At 34.6% G+C, this 19145-nt stretch overlaps 2 protein-coding genes across 4 annotated transcripts; one reads left to right on the forward strand and one right to left on the reverse strand.

Annotated features, from left to right (window-relative positions):
- Window positions 1–2113: 2113 nt before the first annotated feature.
- LOC140836943 (uncharacterized) lies at window positions 2114–6457 on the reverse strand. 3 transcript variants are annotated; one of them, XM_073202833.1, is made up of 7 exons: window positions 6106–6457; window positions 5601–5721; window positions 5351–5505; window positions 4543–4612; window positions 4434–4464; window positions 3522–3698; window positions 2114–2581 (listed from the first exon to the last, which is right to left on the reverse strand). In XM_073202833.1, the coding sequence occupies exons 3-7, from the start codon at window positions 5452–5454 to the stop codon at window positions 2298–2300; spliced, it is 666 nt and encodes a 221-aa protein (XP_073058934.1). In that variant the 5' UTR covers window positions 5455–5505; window positions 5601–5721; window positions 6106–6457; the 3' UTR covers window positions 2114–2297. The 3 variants fall into 3 exon arrangements, with proteins under 3 accessions (XP_073058934.1, XP_073058932.1, XP_073058933.1); XM_073202831.1 differs by having other exon boundaries at window positions 4353–4464; XM_073202832.1 differs by having other exon boundaries at window positions 4368–4464; window positions 6106–6456.
- An 851-nt stretch (window positions 6458–7308) lies between these two features.
- LOC140836947 (DNA polymerase I A, chloroplastic/mitochondrial-like) lies at window positions 7309–17428 on the forward strand. The gene is made up of 13 exons (XM_073202839.1): window positions 7309–7710; window positions 8111–8474; window positions 8589–9059; window positions 9174–9365; window positions 9518–10191; window positions 10641–11094; window positions 12084–12179; window positions 12891–12983; window positions 13063–13257; window positions 15222–15314; window positions 15394–15606; window positions 15692–15781; window positions 16861–17428. Exons 1-13 carry the CDS (start codon window positions 7580–7582, stop codon window positions 17020–17022), a joined length of 3228 nt encoding a protein of 1075 aa, XP_073058940.1. The 5' UTR covers window positions 7309–7579; the 3' UTR covers window positions 17023–17428.
- The last annotated feature ends 1717 nt before the right edge of the window (window positions 17429–19145 follow it).

Consider the following 19145-nt stretch of genomic DNA (forward strand, 5'->3'; position numbering starts at 1 on the left):
TTTAAAAGAAATTAATAAAAAAATAAATCACAATTATAAAAATTTACAAAAGTTTACAAAAGTCTACAAAAATCTTGAAAAAAAAGTCTATGAAATTTGTTTTACAATTCCATGAGATTCTATAAAAATCAATCAAAATCCACCAACTCCACAAAAGTCCACCTTTTAAAAAAAGTCATTAAAAGTCATTAAAAGTTTAGATTGAATACACCCCCCTAAGAGTATTACTTTTATTATGAATATCGATATAGTTGACTTGTCTCATAGATAAAGATTTGTGAGACCGTCTTACAATACCTACTCAAAATTTTTATATTAGTTTTTTTGGGTTTATCTATATCAAAGATAGCGATTGCATTTCTCAAAGTTGAAAAAAAAAATACATAACATATTTATATTATAGACATCTTAAAAAAAAACAAATAATGATTAATCTATTAGTATTTTTTTATTCACTTAATATGTTATTTTTCACTTGAGATATTCAATTATTCATCTTATACAAACTAAGTAATTCTCTTGATATAGTATAAAATCATCCCTATAGCTAGACCTCGAGTTACCTTTTTTATGAAATAAAAATAATATTTGTACTTAATTATTAAAAAAAATCAAATAGATTTCAAAATTATGTGTTCAAAAAGTTGATGAAAATTTATTTCGGTGTGTGTAAAAATTTCTTTGATTTGGTTTTATAATTGTTTTAGATCAATTCTTCTATAAACGAATTTTTTTTTCTCATTAAACTAGTATCTTTGAAGATTTATTTAAACTAGTTCTGCTTTGTGTATTTACATATTTTAAGTGGGATTCATAGAGTCGAGCAGAAGTTTCGTCAATGAAATCCGGTAGATGTCTCACATCGATTGATTAAGTTTTGGGAGTTGTGCATATGGACCACACAATCATCCCTCCGAGCTTTTGAGATGAAGTTAGACTCGAGTTTAACATGTTATTAGATCTCAGACTCACTGTTATAGTGTTGGACTGCATTTATGGTCCATCCACTAATGTTTTGTAAATTCCAGGATTTAGTTGTTCATTCCTGGACGTAAAATGTGTGTTAGATGTCTCACAATTGAATTAAGTTCTTGTGAGTTGTATATATAGAATTGAACAAGATTCTCTCTTGAGCTAGCTTTTATGATGGATTTAAGCCAAAGTCCATGATATTAGAGTAAATCGTTATGTGTTGGACTGCCCTTATAAGCTATGATTTACCCAATAACGTCTTGTAAAAACTTCACGATTCACTTGTTCATTTACAGAGATAGAGATGACAATAGGTCGAGTTTAAACTCGCCCCGGCGAGGCAAGATCATGGCGAGTTTAGACCCAATCAAGCTTGGTGCCGAAAGGATCTGGGCGACTCGAATTTGATGGACTCGTCTCGAATCCACCCGCCGCTTTATATAAATATATATATATTAAGAATTTATTTATGTTTTTTATTTATTGAATAAATAAATAAAATTAGTTTATAATATTTTAGAATTAAAATAATTTTATTTTATAATGATCTCTTTATAACAAAAATATATGAATTTTATTTTGTTTTGAGTAAAATAAAAAATAATAGATTTTAACTTGTGATAATTTTAAAAATATTATTAATATAAAGTTAGAATTAGATTATTAATATGAAGTTAGAAACTAATTTTATTGATTTATTAATTTTTAAACATTTTTTTTATTATATAATGATCAAAATTCAATTTTTTTTTAAAAAATTAAGCAGGTCCAACCTGGATTAGACCCATCGGATTTTTGGTCCGAGATGGGTCGGGTTTACAATGAAGCAGGACGGGTCTCATGTTTGGCCAAACACATCCCAAACACGTCCTATTGTTGTCCCTACTAGAAAGATAAATGTGGTGTATTAGACGTTTCAAATCAATTTAATTAAGTTTTTAAAATTTGTTTAAAGTTGTACATATGAAATTAACAATCATTTTCACTCAAGTTAGTTTTTGAATCAGGGTTAGACTGAACCAACCAAATCAAATCAGTTCCTTGCCATGATTTCTAAAATATCCACTAACCCTATTAGCAAACCTGAGTACACTTGAATACTTGATAATTTTTCATGGAGATTTGTTCCGCGGGTAGCATAGTAACTAAATATTCAAGTTTGATTGGATTCAAAGCTTGTGATGATCAAACTTTACAAAGACCATTAAATAACGCTCACACCTGATTACACATGATAATAAACAAATATAACATTAATATTCAACTGTCCAAGAAGTTTTCCTTTCCGATTTAGTATATTTCCTATTTCAAGCACAAATATGCTTCTAGTTGCAGTATGCAGGAGCAGCGGTGGGACGGTATACAAAGGGCCTGACTGTATGAGAATAGCCAGATGGAAGAGTGTAACTGAACTTGACCCCGGTGCTACCATCTCCCAGGTGGGTGCAATGGTGATGAAAACTGCTAATGGGTCTGGCTAGACAAGCATCCCAACGTTCACTCTCGGGCATCGTCTCTGCCACGGTGTATACTCCGTTAACATTTGTAAATGCTTGATAGTTTAGAACTTCTCCAGATTTTGTTATGCAAAGCACCGCCACCTCGGCACCTGTCCAAAGAAATGAAAAGTTCTCTACATCAGAAATAAAGAACTGGCTTTCTGCCACAGCCTGCTAGTCTTGGTAAAAGAAGCTGAAGGATGACTAGTTACGTACACACACTATAAAACAAGTGTTTCGTGGTCTATATAAAACTAATCAAATGAAAGAATTTAGCATGATGACAACATCCTTCCCACATTTCAGCAGCTTGGAAGTTTAAGGCAGGGCCATAGTATGACGCCTATCAATTATAAGTTCTTGCAATTTCAAAAGACCGCCTAATAGTAATCAAATAGGAAAATGGAAGTCCTAGGTTAGCAAACCACAAACCAAAAGAAGCTTCTGGATCACGCTCATTACTTATTTGAACCATAACTGCGTGGAATCATTAAAAATTAGACATTGAACTTTTTTAAAGTTGCTAACCTGGGGAGATGAAAAGTATTTGTGTCCATGAAATATCAAATCAAATTTATGCTCTACTTGATATTGCTTATCCAAAACAAAGGCTAGGTTCACACAATATTTATGACAAAGTCCTGACCTAGGAAAATATTAGGCTAAAAAATGTAATATTTTCACTTCTTAGCAATACAAGAACTAAAACATCATATACTTCCCAAAAAAAGGAACTAAAACATCATATAGCACCACCATGGTACCGTGGGTTCAAAATTTGCTGGGAAAGCTAATTAGTTAGAAATATCCGAATCATTACAATTTTAGTTCATTCACCTCCTAAGCGACACCACTGTCCATTTATGTGGGAAGTAGGAATTAAATATTAGCTTGGTGTCTATCTCACCAAATGGCCCATAAATTAATCTCCAACCTTATATCAAGGTTCTAGTCGACAAGAAAACAATCAAATCCAACAAAACAACATTCACACTAAATAGGCACTCGAACCATGAAATTACAAAAAAAAACATCATAATAAGGTCTTGCCTTGTAAAACATGGTCTTCGGGGCCAATTGAAGAGTCACCACACACATCACATACCACTCTTCCATGTATTTCACCTGTCCACCCGCTAACTCCATGTGCCATCAAAATTGTGAGGCAAAGTGCCGCTGATAATAGCTTTGTCCATTTGAATCCCATTCTCCAGTCTCGAATGCAGTCTGTACAATAAAAAAGGATAATAGGACCATTAAGAATATAGTCTGAAAGCCAAAAAAGGCACACCAGCCAACTTCACAGATGCTTATATCTTGTATAAAACTCTACAGACTACAATGTATTAAAGATAGTGCAAAACTATTTATAAATAGCACAATCTTGAGAAAAATGCATTCCATTTAAATTCCCAGACCTCGGCACAAAAATCTTCACCAAGAAAACAACCAAAAATACTAAACCTCAAAAATAGATACCAATTATAAAATAAAACCCCCAAAAAAAATTAAATTTTTTTAGAATCCATATTCGAAAGTATAATTATAAATTGATAACATTGCGGAGGTGTTTTGACGTAGGAGGTGGCTATTTGGGGTGGCATGTCGGGTTGTTGAGTTGGGTCTTAATTAGGGGTGGCAGCGACAGTGGTGAAATTTCTCATCGCTGAGAAGAAATTTGGGGAAAAGAGGGCAATATGAATGGAGAAGAAGAAACTTGGGGAGAGGTTCGATTTTTTTTTTTTTTGAAAAAAAGATTGCATCACTGCTACGTCATTGCCCGTCGAGTGGTGGGCAGCATAATCTCTCTCTCTCTTTTATATATATATATATATATATAAAAGAGAAAAAAGAAAAGAACATAAAAATAATTAAAATTACAGCTAATCTTCCCACTTTGTGGATTGTGATCAGCTCCAAGCTGAAGCTTTTCCCTCATCTTGAAGTGAGGCAGAAACTTACTGCTTGGGCTGGAGACCTGAGGTTCATGACTCTGCAAGAAGAAATTAATTTATATCAAGAAACAATTTAGAATCACATGAATTGAATTGGTTTGTTCGCATCAACATACAATTCTTTCATCTTGAAGCTCGGACATGTTTTTGCTATCTCTCTTTATTTCTTGTGGGCCATCAACTGGTCTGTCATCAACATTTACAGATTTCAATTATTTGTATGATGTTGAGAGGGGATTATCACAAATTATTCTACTTCACTTCTAATTTTGTATTGAATATAAATTTTCATTTGATAGAGCACGACCGAGGCAGCCCCAAATAGAAGGTGATAAAATAAAAAAGAAGCCAGATGTCATGGCCATCCATATAAGTGAATGTCAAGGTCAATTTACCTTGACAGGGAGAATACAAACTAAAAACTGACAAGATGATAATTTTGTATAAAGTACAGTAACATTGAAGTACATAGAACCAAAAAAAATTAGGTAGCATAATGTTCAAATAAAATAACTGCCAATAGGTCAATGGCGCATCATAAGGATATACTCATTGTAGACCTTAATGGCCAACCAAAAAAGATATAAGTGCAACATCCGGAATAATCTCATTCTTTTTCAAGACTCTTCATTTAACAGCAGACTCGGGGGAACCAACAAAAGTAACTGTAAATAACCAAAAGAAAAGTACTCAAATTAAATGCCAATTCGGCAGCAGTGTCATGAATCAAATAATGAGCAAACTTCTCCCAGTCTATACACTATCATTGACCTCCTCGCTCTCGTGCCCCAAAACCCTTCTGCTACCATCTCTGAGTCGCCAAAGTATCTTCCCACCAATGAATAGCAGGTAGCATGCATAAAACAATATATCTTTTCTGGTATTGCATCATCACTTTGGGTAAACATTATACTTTAATCTCACCTTGTTTGGTTTTTATGATTTTTATCTCCTCCCGACTCGTCAGGCATAATCACCTTTGCCTCCCTCTCTGGGTATTTTATATTGCCCACAATAGCTTCCTCCATTCCCTTTCCCCCTCCAGATCCAGTGACGGCATTAGCAGGGAGTCGAACATCCTATACATAGGGAAAAATAGTAAAAAATATTAATATCAAACTTCTAAATGCAATTTAAGACAGCTTGAGAATTGTGAAAAGTTGAGACTACATGCCTTAGCAACAACTTGGGCAAAATTTCTGAGGGAACTGTTAGTGTGTCTATCAAACTGCCACTAACCACATTTGCTTCTTGATTCCCCTTCTTGATCATTCTCGCATTCTTCAGTACAATAGCTATACAAAATGTAATCTATCAGGTGCGAAAAATGGATTTGGTAAATTTCACCAACAGTATCCTCATGCTCAAAATTTCTACCATAAGTAAACAACACTCAATTATATCGACATGGCTGAATTACCAGCAAGTACACACAATTTTGGATATATAACTCAATATAAAGAATTTTCTAATTCGAATTGAAACAGGAAAACGGAGCCTGTCCTAGAAAATGTATCGATCAGTCACCAAACTGAAGCACAAACCAATCCAGAACGACAAAAAGCACCAGAATTTCTCAAGAAAACTAAAACCCTGAAACTATTCGATCCATTATGCAAAAACCTTTCCGGGTTACTAAAATTCAACTGAGAGCTACGGAAATCATAAGGCGAAAATACCAAAGTCACGGTCGACGCAGGCGGTGTAGAAGATTCCAGAATAAACCGAGCCATCTCTAGTGTGGACGTCAACAGGCATCCCGACGATGCGCATCGTTGCGTATAGCACAGCATCGGTGAAAACCACTGATGAAGACGCCGCCGTCGCTGCTGCGTTTCGGCTTTTTTCTTCCTCCCTTAAGTTGCTCTTTCCGAAAGCCATTGGTTACCGTAGAAGTAGCCTATTGATTTTAATACAGAAACAACGGTTGGGTTTCGAAAAGAAGTGATATTGAGGAATTGGAGAAGAGATCTAGAAGTGGAAATGACGGCTTGTATCGGGACACAGGGACATGATAGAATCAAGATCTAAATTTAGTTATCGGAGGTCCACTAAATTTTTTAAAATTACATATATCTGTGAATTTTGTTCATTCAAATAATGTGAAAACAATAACCCTCAAGTAGCATCGACTTAACTACAGAGATGTAGATCAGCTGTTTTTTTGTGCTTGTCACGTGAATGAGTACATGATCTATGTATTAATTGAATAAATTATAGTCATTAGTTCAATTATTATGATGCATGTATTAGTAAACATGATTTATTATTATTATTTTTTTAATAAAATTACTTTCATTTATAAGATAAAAAAAAATTATACAACCATATTGAGCTCCTCCAAGATATAATACAATCCAACAAATCACATTTAATTAAACAAATTATTTAAACTATAGAATTTGGAAAATATCCAAGGAAGACGATCTTAATCTTCTTAATTATTGTATCTTGCAAGGTCGAACATTTCATCTTTGTCAACAAAAAGCTCACTAGACACCTCTAAATACTTTGAGTATCGCTTTTTTTCCATGTAAATCAGTAATGAATTCCATTTCAAATATGCGTAGAAATCGGGCATATGATTTTTTGAAAGAGGTGACAAATAGTAAAAGATTATGGAGGTGGTAAAACACGTAGAAGGTTGCAGTGGTGACAAAGGCAAGGATGAGGACGGCTAGAAACAAGCGAGGTAGAAGCAGTGACGACGGTTTTTGCGGAGGTGTTTTGACATGGGAGGAGGCCGTTTGAGGTTAAGCGTGGGGTTGTGGAGCTGATCTTAATTGAAAGGAGAAATTTGGAAAAAAGTTTATTTATTTATTTTTGTTTGTAAAAAAAAATTACATATCACTGTATATATTATTATAAGGGAAAAAAAGAAAATAAAAAGCTAATTAAATTCACAGCGACCTCCAAGGTGAAGCTTTTCCCTCACTCTTCCCTTCTCTGCTGTCCAGTCTTTACCACAATCCCCGAGTCCTCTCTCTCTCTCGCTCTATAACGCATTTATGTTCACTTCGCCCGCTTCCGCTTCTTGTCACGCCGCAACGCACTCCACGACAAACAATTGATAAATACCTTATCAAGACGGCAGCTTTCTGTAGTGTTGTTAGTTTCAGGACTAGCAAGAAGCTAGGCAGAGTCGCAGCGCCGATGGCTAAAATGGGTTTCTCTGTTCAGACTAATGCCTTCTGGCCTTCCTCCTTTTACCCTCAGTATTTCTGGCTTTGCCGCTCCGGTACTCGGTTTTGCTCCTTTTCTTCTACGACCAAAGTTTTCAGCAGGTTTGGTTTCTTTAGAACTCACCCAGTTAGTTCTTGTTTTTTTTTTTTGTTTCTGGTGGAATATGTTGCCTGCGCACGTGTTGTAGAGAGCTCGATATTTTCTAATGTTTCGGGTGCAAACTATGAGAACTAGAAGGGTTTTTTTTTTCTTTTTCGTTTCCTTAATTTGGCTTTCTTGAAAATGTGGTTCTGATTGTGGGTAGCAATTAGTATTATAATGTAAGAACCTTTTTTTTTTATAAATTAAGTAATCTTACTCGGTTCAGAGTTGAAGCTTTCTTATTATCTTGTAGTGGGAATTTTAGTGTGGAAATTCGTAATTGCGGCAGTGGGTTTGAATGCAGACTACCCATTTAAGTTTTGTGATGCATGCTCGTAATTTGTGAGTGATGTTTTGCAGACTGGATGGAAGAGAGCCCCAAAGTGCTAATAGCCTCCTGTCAAACGGAACTCTTAATGTTGATTTACTTGAGTTAAAACATAGGCCGAGTTATAGCACGTTTCCATGCGATGAAAGTGAAAGACGAAGAAATACTTTCACGTTTCCTCCCTTGAATAAACCTTCTGTGCATGGAGAACTTAATCATGTAATTTGGGATGGTGGAATTTCTGCTGGACATACTGCGGCAGACTGGGGTAAAGCTACTGAAGAATGTAAAATGAAGAAGAGAGTATTTGCTATTAGCAATAATCAATCTGCAAATCTTGAAATACTCTGTCAAGAAAACATTGCAGACAAGGCCAAGTTTGGGAGAAGCAACATTGTGAGATATTCTTAAAACTGACTGCTTTGAAGATGCAAGTCTTTCATTGAAAATCGTCACTATTAACAAACATTGCCTAAGCGTTCTCATGATGAAAATTTGTTTGTTTTGCAGTATGAAGGAGAAGGAAGTGGACTAAGCAAAAAGGACAGCGAAAACATTGGAAATGTTGGACATGGACCTTGTATGTCCCATGACCGAGCATCTGTTATTCAAGTTGGACGTGACCTAGAATCATATACAAATGACGGAGAAAAGAAAGTTGTTATTCCGAGTCGATCGATGCCAGAAGGTGCTCATCTCAATGGCTTGAAAAATTATGGACATCAAGGTTTGATAACTTGCATGGACTATGTCCCTGATAAAAAAGAACATGATATGACCCATAGAAAATCTGTCTCCACTGACAGAGATGATGAAATTATAACTGGAAACATTGCCACTGCTGAAGCCACAGAACTCCGTATAAGGCTTAGCAAGGTCTATGACAAGGTTCTTGTGGTTGACAGCATCACATCAGCTGAGAAAGTAGTCGACATGCTCACCAATCAGTACAAAAATCGCATCCACGCTTGTGATACAGAGGCATGTATTGGCTCGAACTTCACTCATACTTTTGTACTTTTAATCCCCAAATTTGTGCAAGATAGCGTCATAACTTGGCTTTCTCTTCTCTACATGATTGTTAATGACTTATAGGTGGCCAACATTGATGTGAAAGAGGAAACACCAGTCAACCATGGAGAAATTATTTGTTTCAGTATATATTCTGGATCAGATGCTGATTTTGGTGATGGCAAATCTTGCATCTGGGTAGATGTCCTTGATGGAGGTGGCAGAGATCTTCTGGCCGTATTCACTCCATTTTTTGAAGACGGGTCTATTAAAAAGGTTTATCATTTACTTGTGTCCATGGCTGCAGGATCATCTTTTATTGGTCATCTTGAATTTATCCTGTCAATGTAGATACTTGAAGCAACATGATGGAGTTGTTATGAACTTGCATTTTTATCATCGTAATCGGTTTCCTTGTGCTTTTGCAGGTGTGGCACAATTATAGCTTTGATTGTCATGTCATAGAGAACTATGGACTTAAAGTTAGTGGTTTCTTTGCTGATACAATGCACATGGCTCGATTATGGAATTCTGCTCGGCGAACTGAAGGTGGGTATTCTTTAGAAGCACTGACAGGTGATTCGGAAGTCATGTCAGATGCTAAGAGAGGCCCTGGTGAGGAAGTGATAGGAAAAGTGTCGATGAAAACTATCTTTGGAAGAAAAAAACTGAGGATCGATGGATCTGTGGGAAAATTAATCATCATTCCTCCTGTTGAAGACCTACAAAGAGTTGAGAGAGAACCATGGATTTGTTATTCTGCTTTAGATTCAATCAGCACATTGAAGCTTTATCAAAGTTTAGAGAAGAAATTATTGAAGCGCTGTTGGAGACTTGATGGGCAATATAAAGGATCGATGTTTGATTTTTACCAACAATTCATGCGTCCATTTGGTGAACTTCTTGTAAAAATGGAAGCAGAGGGGATGCTGGTTGACCGTTCCTTCCTTTCTGAGATTGAAAGGGTAGCTAAAGCAGAGCAGCAAGTTTCGGCAGCTAGATTTCGCAAGTGGGCATCAAAGTATTGCCCTGATGCCAAATACATGAATGTCGGAAGTGATACACAGTTGCGACAGCTTTTTTTTGGTGGTATACAAAACAGGTATGGACGAACATTCATACTGAAGGAATCCCTATGCTGATATACAAACATAATTATTTTCATAAACTCCTTATATGTTAATTTGTTTTCAAATCCTTTGCTCTATTGGTTCTTTTTTCAAATTCCTCCTTGTATTATTTCTTGGTACGGCAAATGGTAAGAAAAGCTGTTAAAGTTTAAACATAAATTCTCAGCAAAATTGTAGTATGCTGATGGGCCTAATAGAGTAAAGAGATCATGATGGGTTGGTTTGAAGCTTACAAAATTAAAACTAACCTGAAGTGGAATGGTAATTGAAAAACTTGGCCTGTCATTTTTCAATACTGTAGAGAACTATAATTAAAACTTCAATGGAATTGAGGTATTCCTTGAGTGGTTAACTAAAATGCTGCATCCTTATGAACAAGTGGTGTACTTAATTATTCTTCTTCTTCACATTTTATTTGCAGAAAGGACCCCAATGAGTTTCTTCCGGTGGAGAAAGATTTTAAAGTTCCGAATATAGATAATATTATCGAAGAAGGCAAGAAGAATCCCACAAAATACTGTAAAATCACACTGCGCAAGCCTGATGGTGTTGACATTCAGACTGACAAGTACACTGCAAGCGGTTGGCCTTCTGTTAGCGGAGATGTTTTAAAGAGTCTAGCTGGAAAGGTTTCTGCTGACTTTGACTTTGTGGATGAAGACATTGATGAAGAACTGACTGAAACTGTGACTAAAAGCCTTTCCGAGGACAATGAAACACCTCCTATTGAAGACCGTGATACCTCTGCTTATGGACCAGCTTACACTGCCTTTGGTGGTGGACAGGCAGGAATTGAGGCTTGCCATGCCATTGCTGCTTTATGTGAAGTTTGTTCGATAGACTCGCTCATATCCAACTTTATTCTCCCATTGCAGGTTATTACTGCTAAACTTACCAGGATACATGATTAGAATGATGATTAATGTCATTAAAAAGGATATGAATGAATAAACAATGGTGTTTTTTAGGATTAAGGTCTCATTTGATTTTTTGCTTTCCTCTCATGTTTCTCGTTGGGTTTGGGTGAGAGGGTCTCCTGGAACATTTATTCTCATATTAAACTACTAAATGTTGAAGTGTAGCATAGAGAATGATAAACAAAATCTGCTATGTTAAAATTCCTAAAACTTATTCCGGTGTTAATGTTTGATATGTTTCTGAAATTATAGAAGATATTTATTGAAATTGTGTTTAGAAGTTGAATTGGAGAATGTGATGTATGTTTCCTTTTGTTTTTCTACCATATAACTCATGTCATTTGAAAATATATCGGGTTTAGTTTTTCAGTAACACGTGCTTTGTTATTGGAAGCATGCATGTTAATATGTTTTGCTGTATTATGTTGGAAGATAATATCGTGTCAGTATTGCTTTTGATAGTAATGATAGTTGAAACTTATAATGGTTGTATTTGGCAAGTGTAAATGGGTGGCATTATATTGTGGAAAAGAAATTGAAAATCAGATGGATTTGTTTGGATGTATTTCCCGAGCATCAAAATCTTTCTAGAAAATATAACCAAACATTGACTAATTCAGATGGCCAATATTTTTTAATAAAATAATGAAGTGTTGGGGGAATTAATTTTTGGACTTGCATTCCTACAACTCCAGTGGATGTTATTTATTTTTAATTTTTTTAAGATGCTGTAAACTGAGTTCTCTGGAGTTAGAAAGATGGTCTCCTGTCTACTACTAGAGGATATATTTTAATATCTATCTTGAAATTCCAAATTCGGAAATCCTATATTTATTTTTCTAAGATTAGCCTCTTTATAAGACAATAGTCTGTCGTTAGGAGTGTGGACATATTTAGTGATTCTGTGTCTCTAATTTGTGCAACCGTTCTGTTTCACTCTAATACAGGGCAATCATATATCTGGCAAGAATGGGAGAATCCATTGTTCCTTGAATATCAACACAGAAACCGGGCGGTTGTCTGCAAGAAGGCCGAATTTACAGGTTTGTCAATGGTGTTATCTTTTGAAAATATAACTGCAATAACGCCTTGTGTACTGTAGTCAAATTATTGCAACTCTATTTTTTTAAATCTCGTTGAAGTGTTAGGCTTATGGGTTGGTTCCAGAATCCAGAGTGACGTGATTTCTGTCGGTGAATTAAGTATGCTGTGTTTGTTTGCTTCTCGTGCAGAGACATGTTTTTATTGGCGAATTATTATGCTGTTTTTTATTGCTTTTCGTGCAGAGACAACTTTCATCCATCCCATCACTACTGCTACATAAGGCCAAAAGTATGCTACCCCCAAAAATTTCAATTTAAAGTAGCAAAATTTCCAATAAGAAAAATCTCATATCAATTTCAGAAACGTTTTCCCCAATTTTTTTTTTAAAAAAGAGATCTAGAAACTACTTTCTACATTTTTTAGTTGGTGATACTGGAAAGCCAAAACAAACACCACCTTAATTTCTTGAGTTAGGGTAGCGGGGGGTGTGTAGATATATGAATAGCATTGGCATCACAAGGTTTATTTTGTTGCTCAAAGCAAGTGATGCATTGTTTGAGAATAACTGCCAATGCCATTATAACTGTAGGCTGACCTATAGGATTCATGTTTATGGTGGAAAAACCACCTGATATAATCTGAATTTGGGAATTCTCATCATATATTTTCAGTGAAACTGCTTATTATGATATTCTGATTCTAAAATTCAGAACCAGCCTGCCTTGGAGAAAGATCGGTATAAGATTCGGCAAGCTTTTGTAGCTGCACCTGGTAACTCTCTGATAGTTGCTGATTATGGACAGGTAATGACTTGGACATCCTAAAATATAACTACTTTACTTGTTTTATTTTGTTTGTGATAAAATGTGTTTGCGCTATCAGTTAGAACTTAGGATTCTTGCACATCTTGCCAATTGTGAGAGCATGTTGAATGCTTTCAAAGCTGGTGGAGACTTCCATTCAAGAACGGCAATGAATATGTATCCACACATTCGTGAAGCTGTCGAACGGAAGGACGTACTTCTTGAGTGGCATCCTCAGCCTGGTGAAGATGAGCCTCCGGCCCCTTTACTAAAGGTTATTATCGAATCTATCTACCCCATTGATTAATGTTCACTACATTTTTCCAGTAATAGCATGTGTGCTGCATTAGCCTCTTGATCTTTTTTGTTATATTTGTGAACTTTGTCAACCTAGATAAATACATCGTTGAGGAATTCAATAACTATATCTCGGGGAACAATATTACATAATCAAATATGGTACTTGTCACACTTATACTAAGGATAAAATTGTTAATAAGCTCAAGCTAACTCTAGGTTCACAATCTTTACTTGATTATTTAATTTCAAACCCAACCAGGGTTTAGCAGATGGTTGAGACTTGAACTAAAAATATTTTGTTACTAAATAAAGATACTCATGCCTAAAAATAAGGAACTTCAGAACTTGTATTACAATCAAGAACATGATTTGATTTTACTTCTTTGAATTTTATTTTATACTGTAAGTTGTTTTCTTTCCTATTAATGATTTGGTTTTATTTGTTTTTATAAAGGAAACAGTATTATATTAAATAATTAAAAAATCTATTAATTACAAAATTCGGACAAGTGATCCGCACCCTAAAAAAATCCCTGATCATATTAACATGAATAACTCCAATCCCTAAAATCTGAAATCGAGAATGTCTTGAACTTTTTATGCTTCTTAATCCAACTAGACGTTTGAAGCTTAATCTCGTTCCAACACTCTTCAACCAACTCTTCTATGTTATAAAACTTCTATTCCTCTCCAACCAAATTGACAAGCCAATATAATGAACTACATAGTCCAAAAAATTCTACCCTTCCTGCCAAGTTTGTGTCCACGATCTGCAGCAAATAGTTCCTTCGTTGATTCGGTTTTATGTGTTAATCATGGAGAAAAGAGTGATTGGTAATTGGGACATTCTTCGGCTCGGCTTAAAGCTTATCTGAATTTTCTGACCAAACATAAGCTTTGAGAAAAAAGCGCAGAAAAAGTTTGGCCGAATGTGATCCTAGAACTTGGCTCCAACGGCGCGATTGACAGCTCTGGTTAAGGAATCAATTTTTTATATACTGAGAATCAGTGTTAGACTTGAGATTTAAAATGTGGTACCAATTCATGTTTGTTCTGATTTGTCTTCCTCAGAGAACCAATTATAGCCAATTGACTCCTCTAACAGGAGAAAAGAAGATTTGAATTGTCATCAGGTTTTAAAATTTGAAATCAACTGTGTCAGATAATGGTCACATCTTTGTCGATTTTATACTGCTGATTAATCTGACTGCTACTAGATACTCTACATGTGACTAAGATAGGAGAAAGGCTCATCTTGTTATTCCTTTGGCGTCTATAGTTTTCTATGTGAAGTTGATGGGTTGATGTATGCTCGAAGCTTATTTTGAAGGTTCTGGACTGTTGAGTGCTGAGCGCAACAACTGTTTGGACTATAATAACTAAAGATTGAGTAGATGTTGAGCATGGGCGTTGTACTATAATGGAGATGGCAAATTGATGTATGTATAATTTCCAAGGTTCTCTTTACAATTTGAGATCCGGTGGATTAAAATCACACCCAGTACATGGTTTAGCTGTTGCCTTACCAATGAATTTGATTGGGTAATAATTGTCAAAATAACAAGAGATATGGAAAAGCTGGTCAGGGCGAACATGAACTTGCTTTTGGATGAAGCAAATCACTGAAATTACTCATTTGCTCGATTTTTTCTCTAGTATAATGCATGTCTTCGATCAAGCTACGTGATAACTGCCAGCTTGACCTGAATTTGATGCTTACATAATCTGTCCACAATTCATCTTAAATAAGCAAATCTTTTATGAACTGCATTAGTGGGTTAAAATGGCACAATCATGCCTTTTCAGAATTTTCCTTGATATTTGTCCAACTTAGGTAGCGAGAGCAACTTCATGTTAGGTGTTATCCTTTTCCTTCGGAATCAAGTACAAGCTTGAATAACAGCTACAGTGGATGACACTATTTATATTTTATTTCAGGATGCTTTTGCTTCTGAAAGAAGAAAAGCAAAGATGCTTAACTTTTCCATTGCATATGGGAAAACTACTGTGGGACTTGCTCGTGACTGGAAGGTATGTTATTATTTTGGCGAGTTTCAACTGGGAAAGAGTTCATTCCTACAAATTCTGTGAATGCTATCCATGTTTTTAGGTGTCTCGCGAGGAAGCTCAGAAAACAGTTGATCTCTGGTACAGTGACAGAAAAGAAGTGTTATTATGGCAACACGAACGTAAAAAACAGGCACGTAGATTTCGGTTTGTTGACACATTACTGGGACGGGCTCGTCATTTTCCATCTCTGAACAATGCCACCTCAGCCCATAAAGCTCATATAGATAGAGCTGCCATCAACACCCCTGTGCAGGTCCCTGTTTCCTAGTCGCTGTAATTTTTAACGTGCTTGCCTTTTAATGTTTTGTTGACATGCTTTGACTTGCAAAATGTTATAGGGAAGTGCTGCAGATGTTGCTATGTGTGCCATGTTGGAAATATCGAAGAATGCACGACTAAAGGCGCTAGGGTGGAGACTACTGTTACAGGTCAATTTAGCATTCCTTGTTAAAATAAAAGGAACTGCCACTTGTATCAACTCACATTTGTACCTCCCATTTTTTGATTATTTGAAGTAAAATTGGCATATATGCTTGTGTTGTGCATTATTACATCTATAATAGATGCTATTTTGTATGAGTAGCGCAAGGTGCAGTAATGCTTAGCGTGTAGGTGCAGGGCAAGGCGTTCATCTATTAAGAATCTGGATGTTGTCTTGGTCGGGGTTTTTTTGTTTTTGATTTTGTTTTTGTTTTTGTTTTTATCATTTCAAATTGCAGTACGACTCTTTAATTTTTCCAATTTCATTTTATCATTTCAAATTGTATTATGGCCTTGTAAATTTTTACAATTATGATATTACCCATATTTGAATATAAATTAAATTAATTACAAAAAAGACCTTACATGCACTAGCTGAAATTAAGTGTTTGAGAAGATGATGACCTTTAATGTAAAATATCTGAAGTTTCAGCGTGTATAACCCAATATGTACTATACAAACCATTAAATGATAACAAATACTTATTATTCTCTAAGAAAAGATAATGTTAATATCTTACATTTCATTTTGGACTTACTATCTTACCATATAACCTGTGCTTAAAAGTCTTGTGTGCCTAAAGCACTTAGAGTGCAACAAGGCCGTGGCTTTATGATTGAGGCACGTTTCATTGAAGCGCTGCGCTTCAAGATCAAGCTCTTATCCGTAGCATGACCAGGCACGGTAATGGCTTGAGTTTCTCACAGCCTTGAGTGCAAGTGCAGCCTTGTGGGCTTGTAATACGTTTGCCTTTATCTAAATCACTAGTTTTATGGTAAAAAAGAGTATTACTTAGGCCATTTATCTAATACTGACTAGATATGACGCAACTGCTGTCTTATCTAAAGTTTCAGTTTGTTGCACTTTTACCGCTGTGGTGTGATATTGATTGATTTTTACCCATTCTTTTTACTAAATGGCATGAGAAGTATACGGTTGTTTTTTACAAATCTTCTTCCCTGATATAGCTGCCTCTTGTTCTTCACTATCAACTAAGAGACTCAATTGCGATGTTTATGTTAACAGGTTCACGATGAGGTGATCCTAGAAGGGCCAACTGAATCAGCTGAGGTTGCTAAGGCTATAGTGGTGGAATGCATGTCGAATCCTTTCAATGGCGAAAACATTCTTAAAGTTGATTTGTCTGTTGATGCCAAATGTGCGCAGAACTGGTATTCTGCCAAATAGATTCACCATTTCTTGAACAAATTGGATTTCAACGAAACTCGCTTCTTCGACGGTGTTCCATCCACATTCTTGGTGGGGTCTCGGCCTGAGTACCAGAATTTGACTCGGAGTTGGTGGTTCTTCGTCATTTTGTAATCTAATCAGGGAGAGGAGATTGTCAGAGATCCTTAAGCTGTATATAAGGTGGAAAACCACTTGCTCCGAGGATTGTCTCACGCGTAACTTCGATTTTTCCAGGTATCATCTGTTGTAAAATGAAAGTGGTGAAATAGAGAGAAATTTTTTTGAATTGTAAGGTTCTCTTTCACTTGTTCTAACCTGGTAACCTGTTTGTATACCTGACCGCGGTTCATCTTTCTTTAGATAGATACTGACGAGCACTTTCTCATTCTCATATCAAACTGTCATTCTTTCACAAGGTGTTGCATAAACACTTTGGTTTTTGAAATTTTTTCGGATATGAATCAGTTCTTTAAAAAACTGGTTCTGAACAAATTCTTCTCGTTTTTTTCATTCTAAATAAGCCTTTCGGTCAGACTTATCGGATATCTGAACTCCAATATGCTTATACACCAAATGTACTATGACAAGTTATTATATTGTTAGATATGATATAATTCGATTAATTATTGCTAAATTTTATTATGATTTTACTCAAGTTCATTAATGAGTAATAATTAAAATTTAAAATATTAATTTGTTTTATTTTTTGAGATGGTCTTATTTCTAATAGTAGCCAACGTTTAACCAATAACTGTGATTCTTAATCTTTCATTTTTTATAAACGATTATCTAAATATTTCAAGTAGTATTATTCTAATATAAATAACATCTAATTATTATCACCATTATTTATTATTTGATTACATTATTACTAATTAGGATGACAAATTAAGATAATTTTCTATCGAATATTTTATTTTATTTGATGTTATTTTATAAGCTATTATCGGTATTATTCTAATTTACTGAGCGTCTATAATTATTGTCAGCGTTATTTTTATAATTTCTTACAAGTTATTATATAAAGTGATATTGTCCACATTTAATTATTATTATCGCTATTATTGATATTTAGAATATTTCATCAACTGTTTATTTACTTTCTTTTTTTGACGAATGTTTATTTACTTTCTATTATCATATTCTTTGTTATAATTGATTTATTATGTTTTACTACTATGATTAGTCGAATATTAATAATTATTTATTAGTAACTAGGATGTAAAATTTAATATTGTAATTTTGTAACTCAAAAGTGAATTAGCATTGAAAATGACGAGTTGTGAGCTAATAATGAGTGAGCAACGATGATCAATTAAAGTATTAAAAGAAATATATTGTATATATAATTGATTAAAAACTACTCTCTAATTTGACACAAAATTGTCCACATTAATTGGACAAACATTTTATACTAGATTTTTGTGCAACGATATCGCATATCTATATCTGGTATCAAACTATAGTAATAATAATATTTTTGACATAAAAATAATATTTTTCCACTCAAATCAGCCGATATTACACAATATACTTTTGACATAGTAATATTTTTAATTTAAATTAGTATCACAAAAATTCATATGAGATAGTCTCATGACTCATTTTTGTGAGATTCTTCTATCCGACTTGACCCATGAAAAATTAATAATTTTTATATAAAAAATATTAATTTTCACTCCAAGTATGAACCGGGTCAACCCGTCTTAGGGATGTAAATCTGTCAGCCGTTTCACATGATCGCTACTCAATCAGCATATATTACACCATATTTTTTTATAACATAGCTAACGAAATTGACACTTTTGTATTGAAAAATAATAAATTGGATATAAAATATAATATTTTTTATGAGTAAGATACTTTTAATTCAAATCATTTAATATTAATCAATATTTTTTCATAACATAATTAACAAAAATGATATTTTTTCTTTGAAAAATAATACTTTGAAATAAAAATAAATTTTTTTTATAGATCAGATCGAAAATTCATCTCACGAAATTAACTCATAAGAAAATCTCTAACATTTTTTGTGACCATTCTAATTTTCTAACGAGGATACCAATTTATTTTATTTCATACAGGACTAACAATATCCTGATTCACTAAATTTGAGC

This window comes from Primulina eburnea, chromosome 7, assembly GCF_022965805.1.
Source record: "Primulina eburnea isolate SZY01 chromosome 7, ASM2296580v1, whole genome shotgun sequence".
Lineage (NCBI taxonomy): Eukaryota > Viridiplantae > Streptophyta > Magnoliopsida > Lamiales > Gesneriaceae > Primulina > Primulina eburnea.

Bases quoted from the DNA above. Each gene is read 5' to 3' on its own strand.
- LOC140836943 (XM_073202831.1), bottom strand. From the start codon at position 5,454: ATGGAGGAAGCTATTGTGGGCAATATAAAATACCCAGAGAGGGAGGCA. The intron at 3,699-4,352 runs GTAATTTTAATT...TTTATTGTACAG, and splicing joins ACAAAGTGGGAAGATTAGCT to ACTGCATTCGAGACTGGAGA. The intron at 2,582-3,521 runs GCAAGACCTTAT...TTCTTTGGACAG, and splicing joins CGAAGACCATGTTTTACAAG to GTGCCGAGGTGGCGGTGCTT.
- LOC140836947 (XM_073202839.1), top strand. From the start codon at position 7,580: ATGGCTAAAATGGGTTTCTCTGTTCAGACTAATGCCTTCTGGCCTTCC. The intron at 7,711-8,110 runs GTTTGGTTTCTT...GATGTTTTGCAG, and splicing joins ACGACCAAAGTTTTCAGCAG to ACTGGATGGAAGAGAGCCCC. The intron at 15,607-15,691 runs GTCCCTGTTTCC...AAAATGTTATAG, and splicing joins CCATCAACACCCCTGTGCAG to GGAAGTGCTGCAGATGTTGC.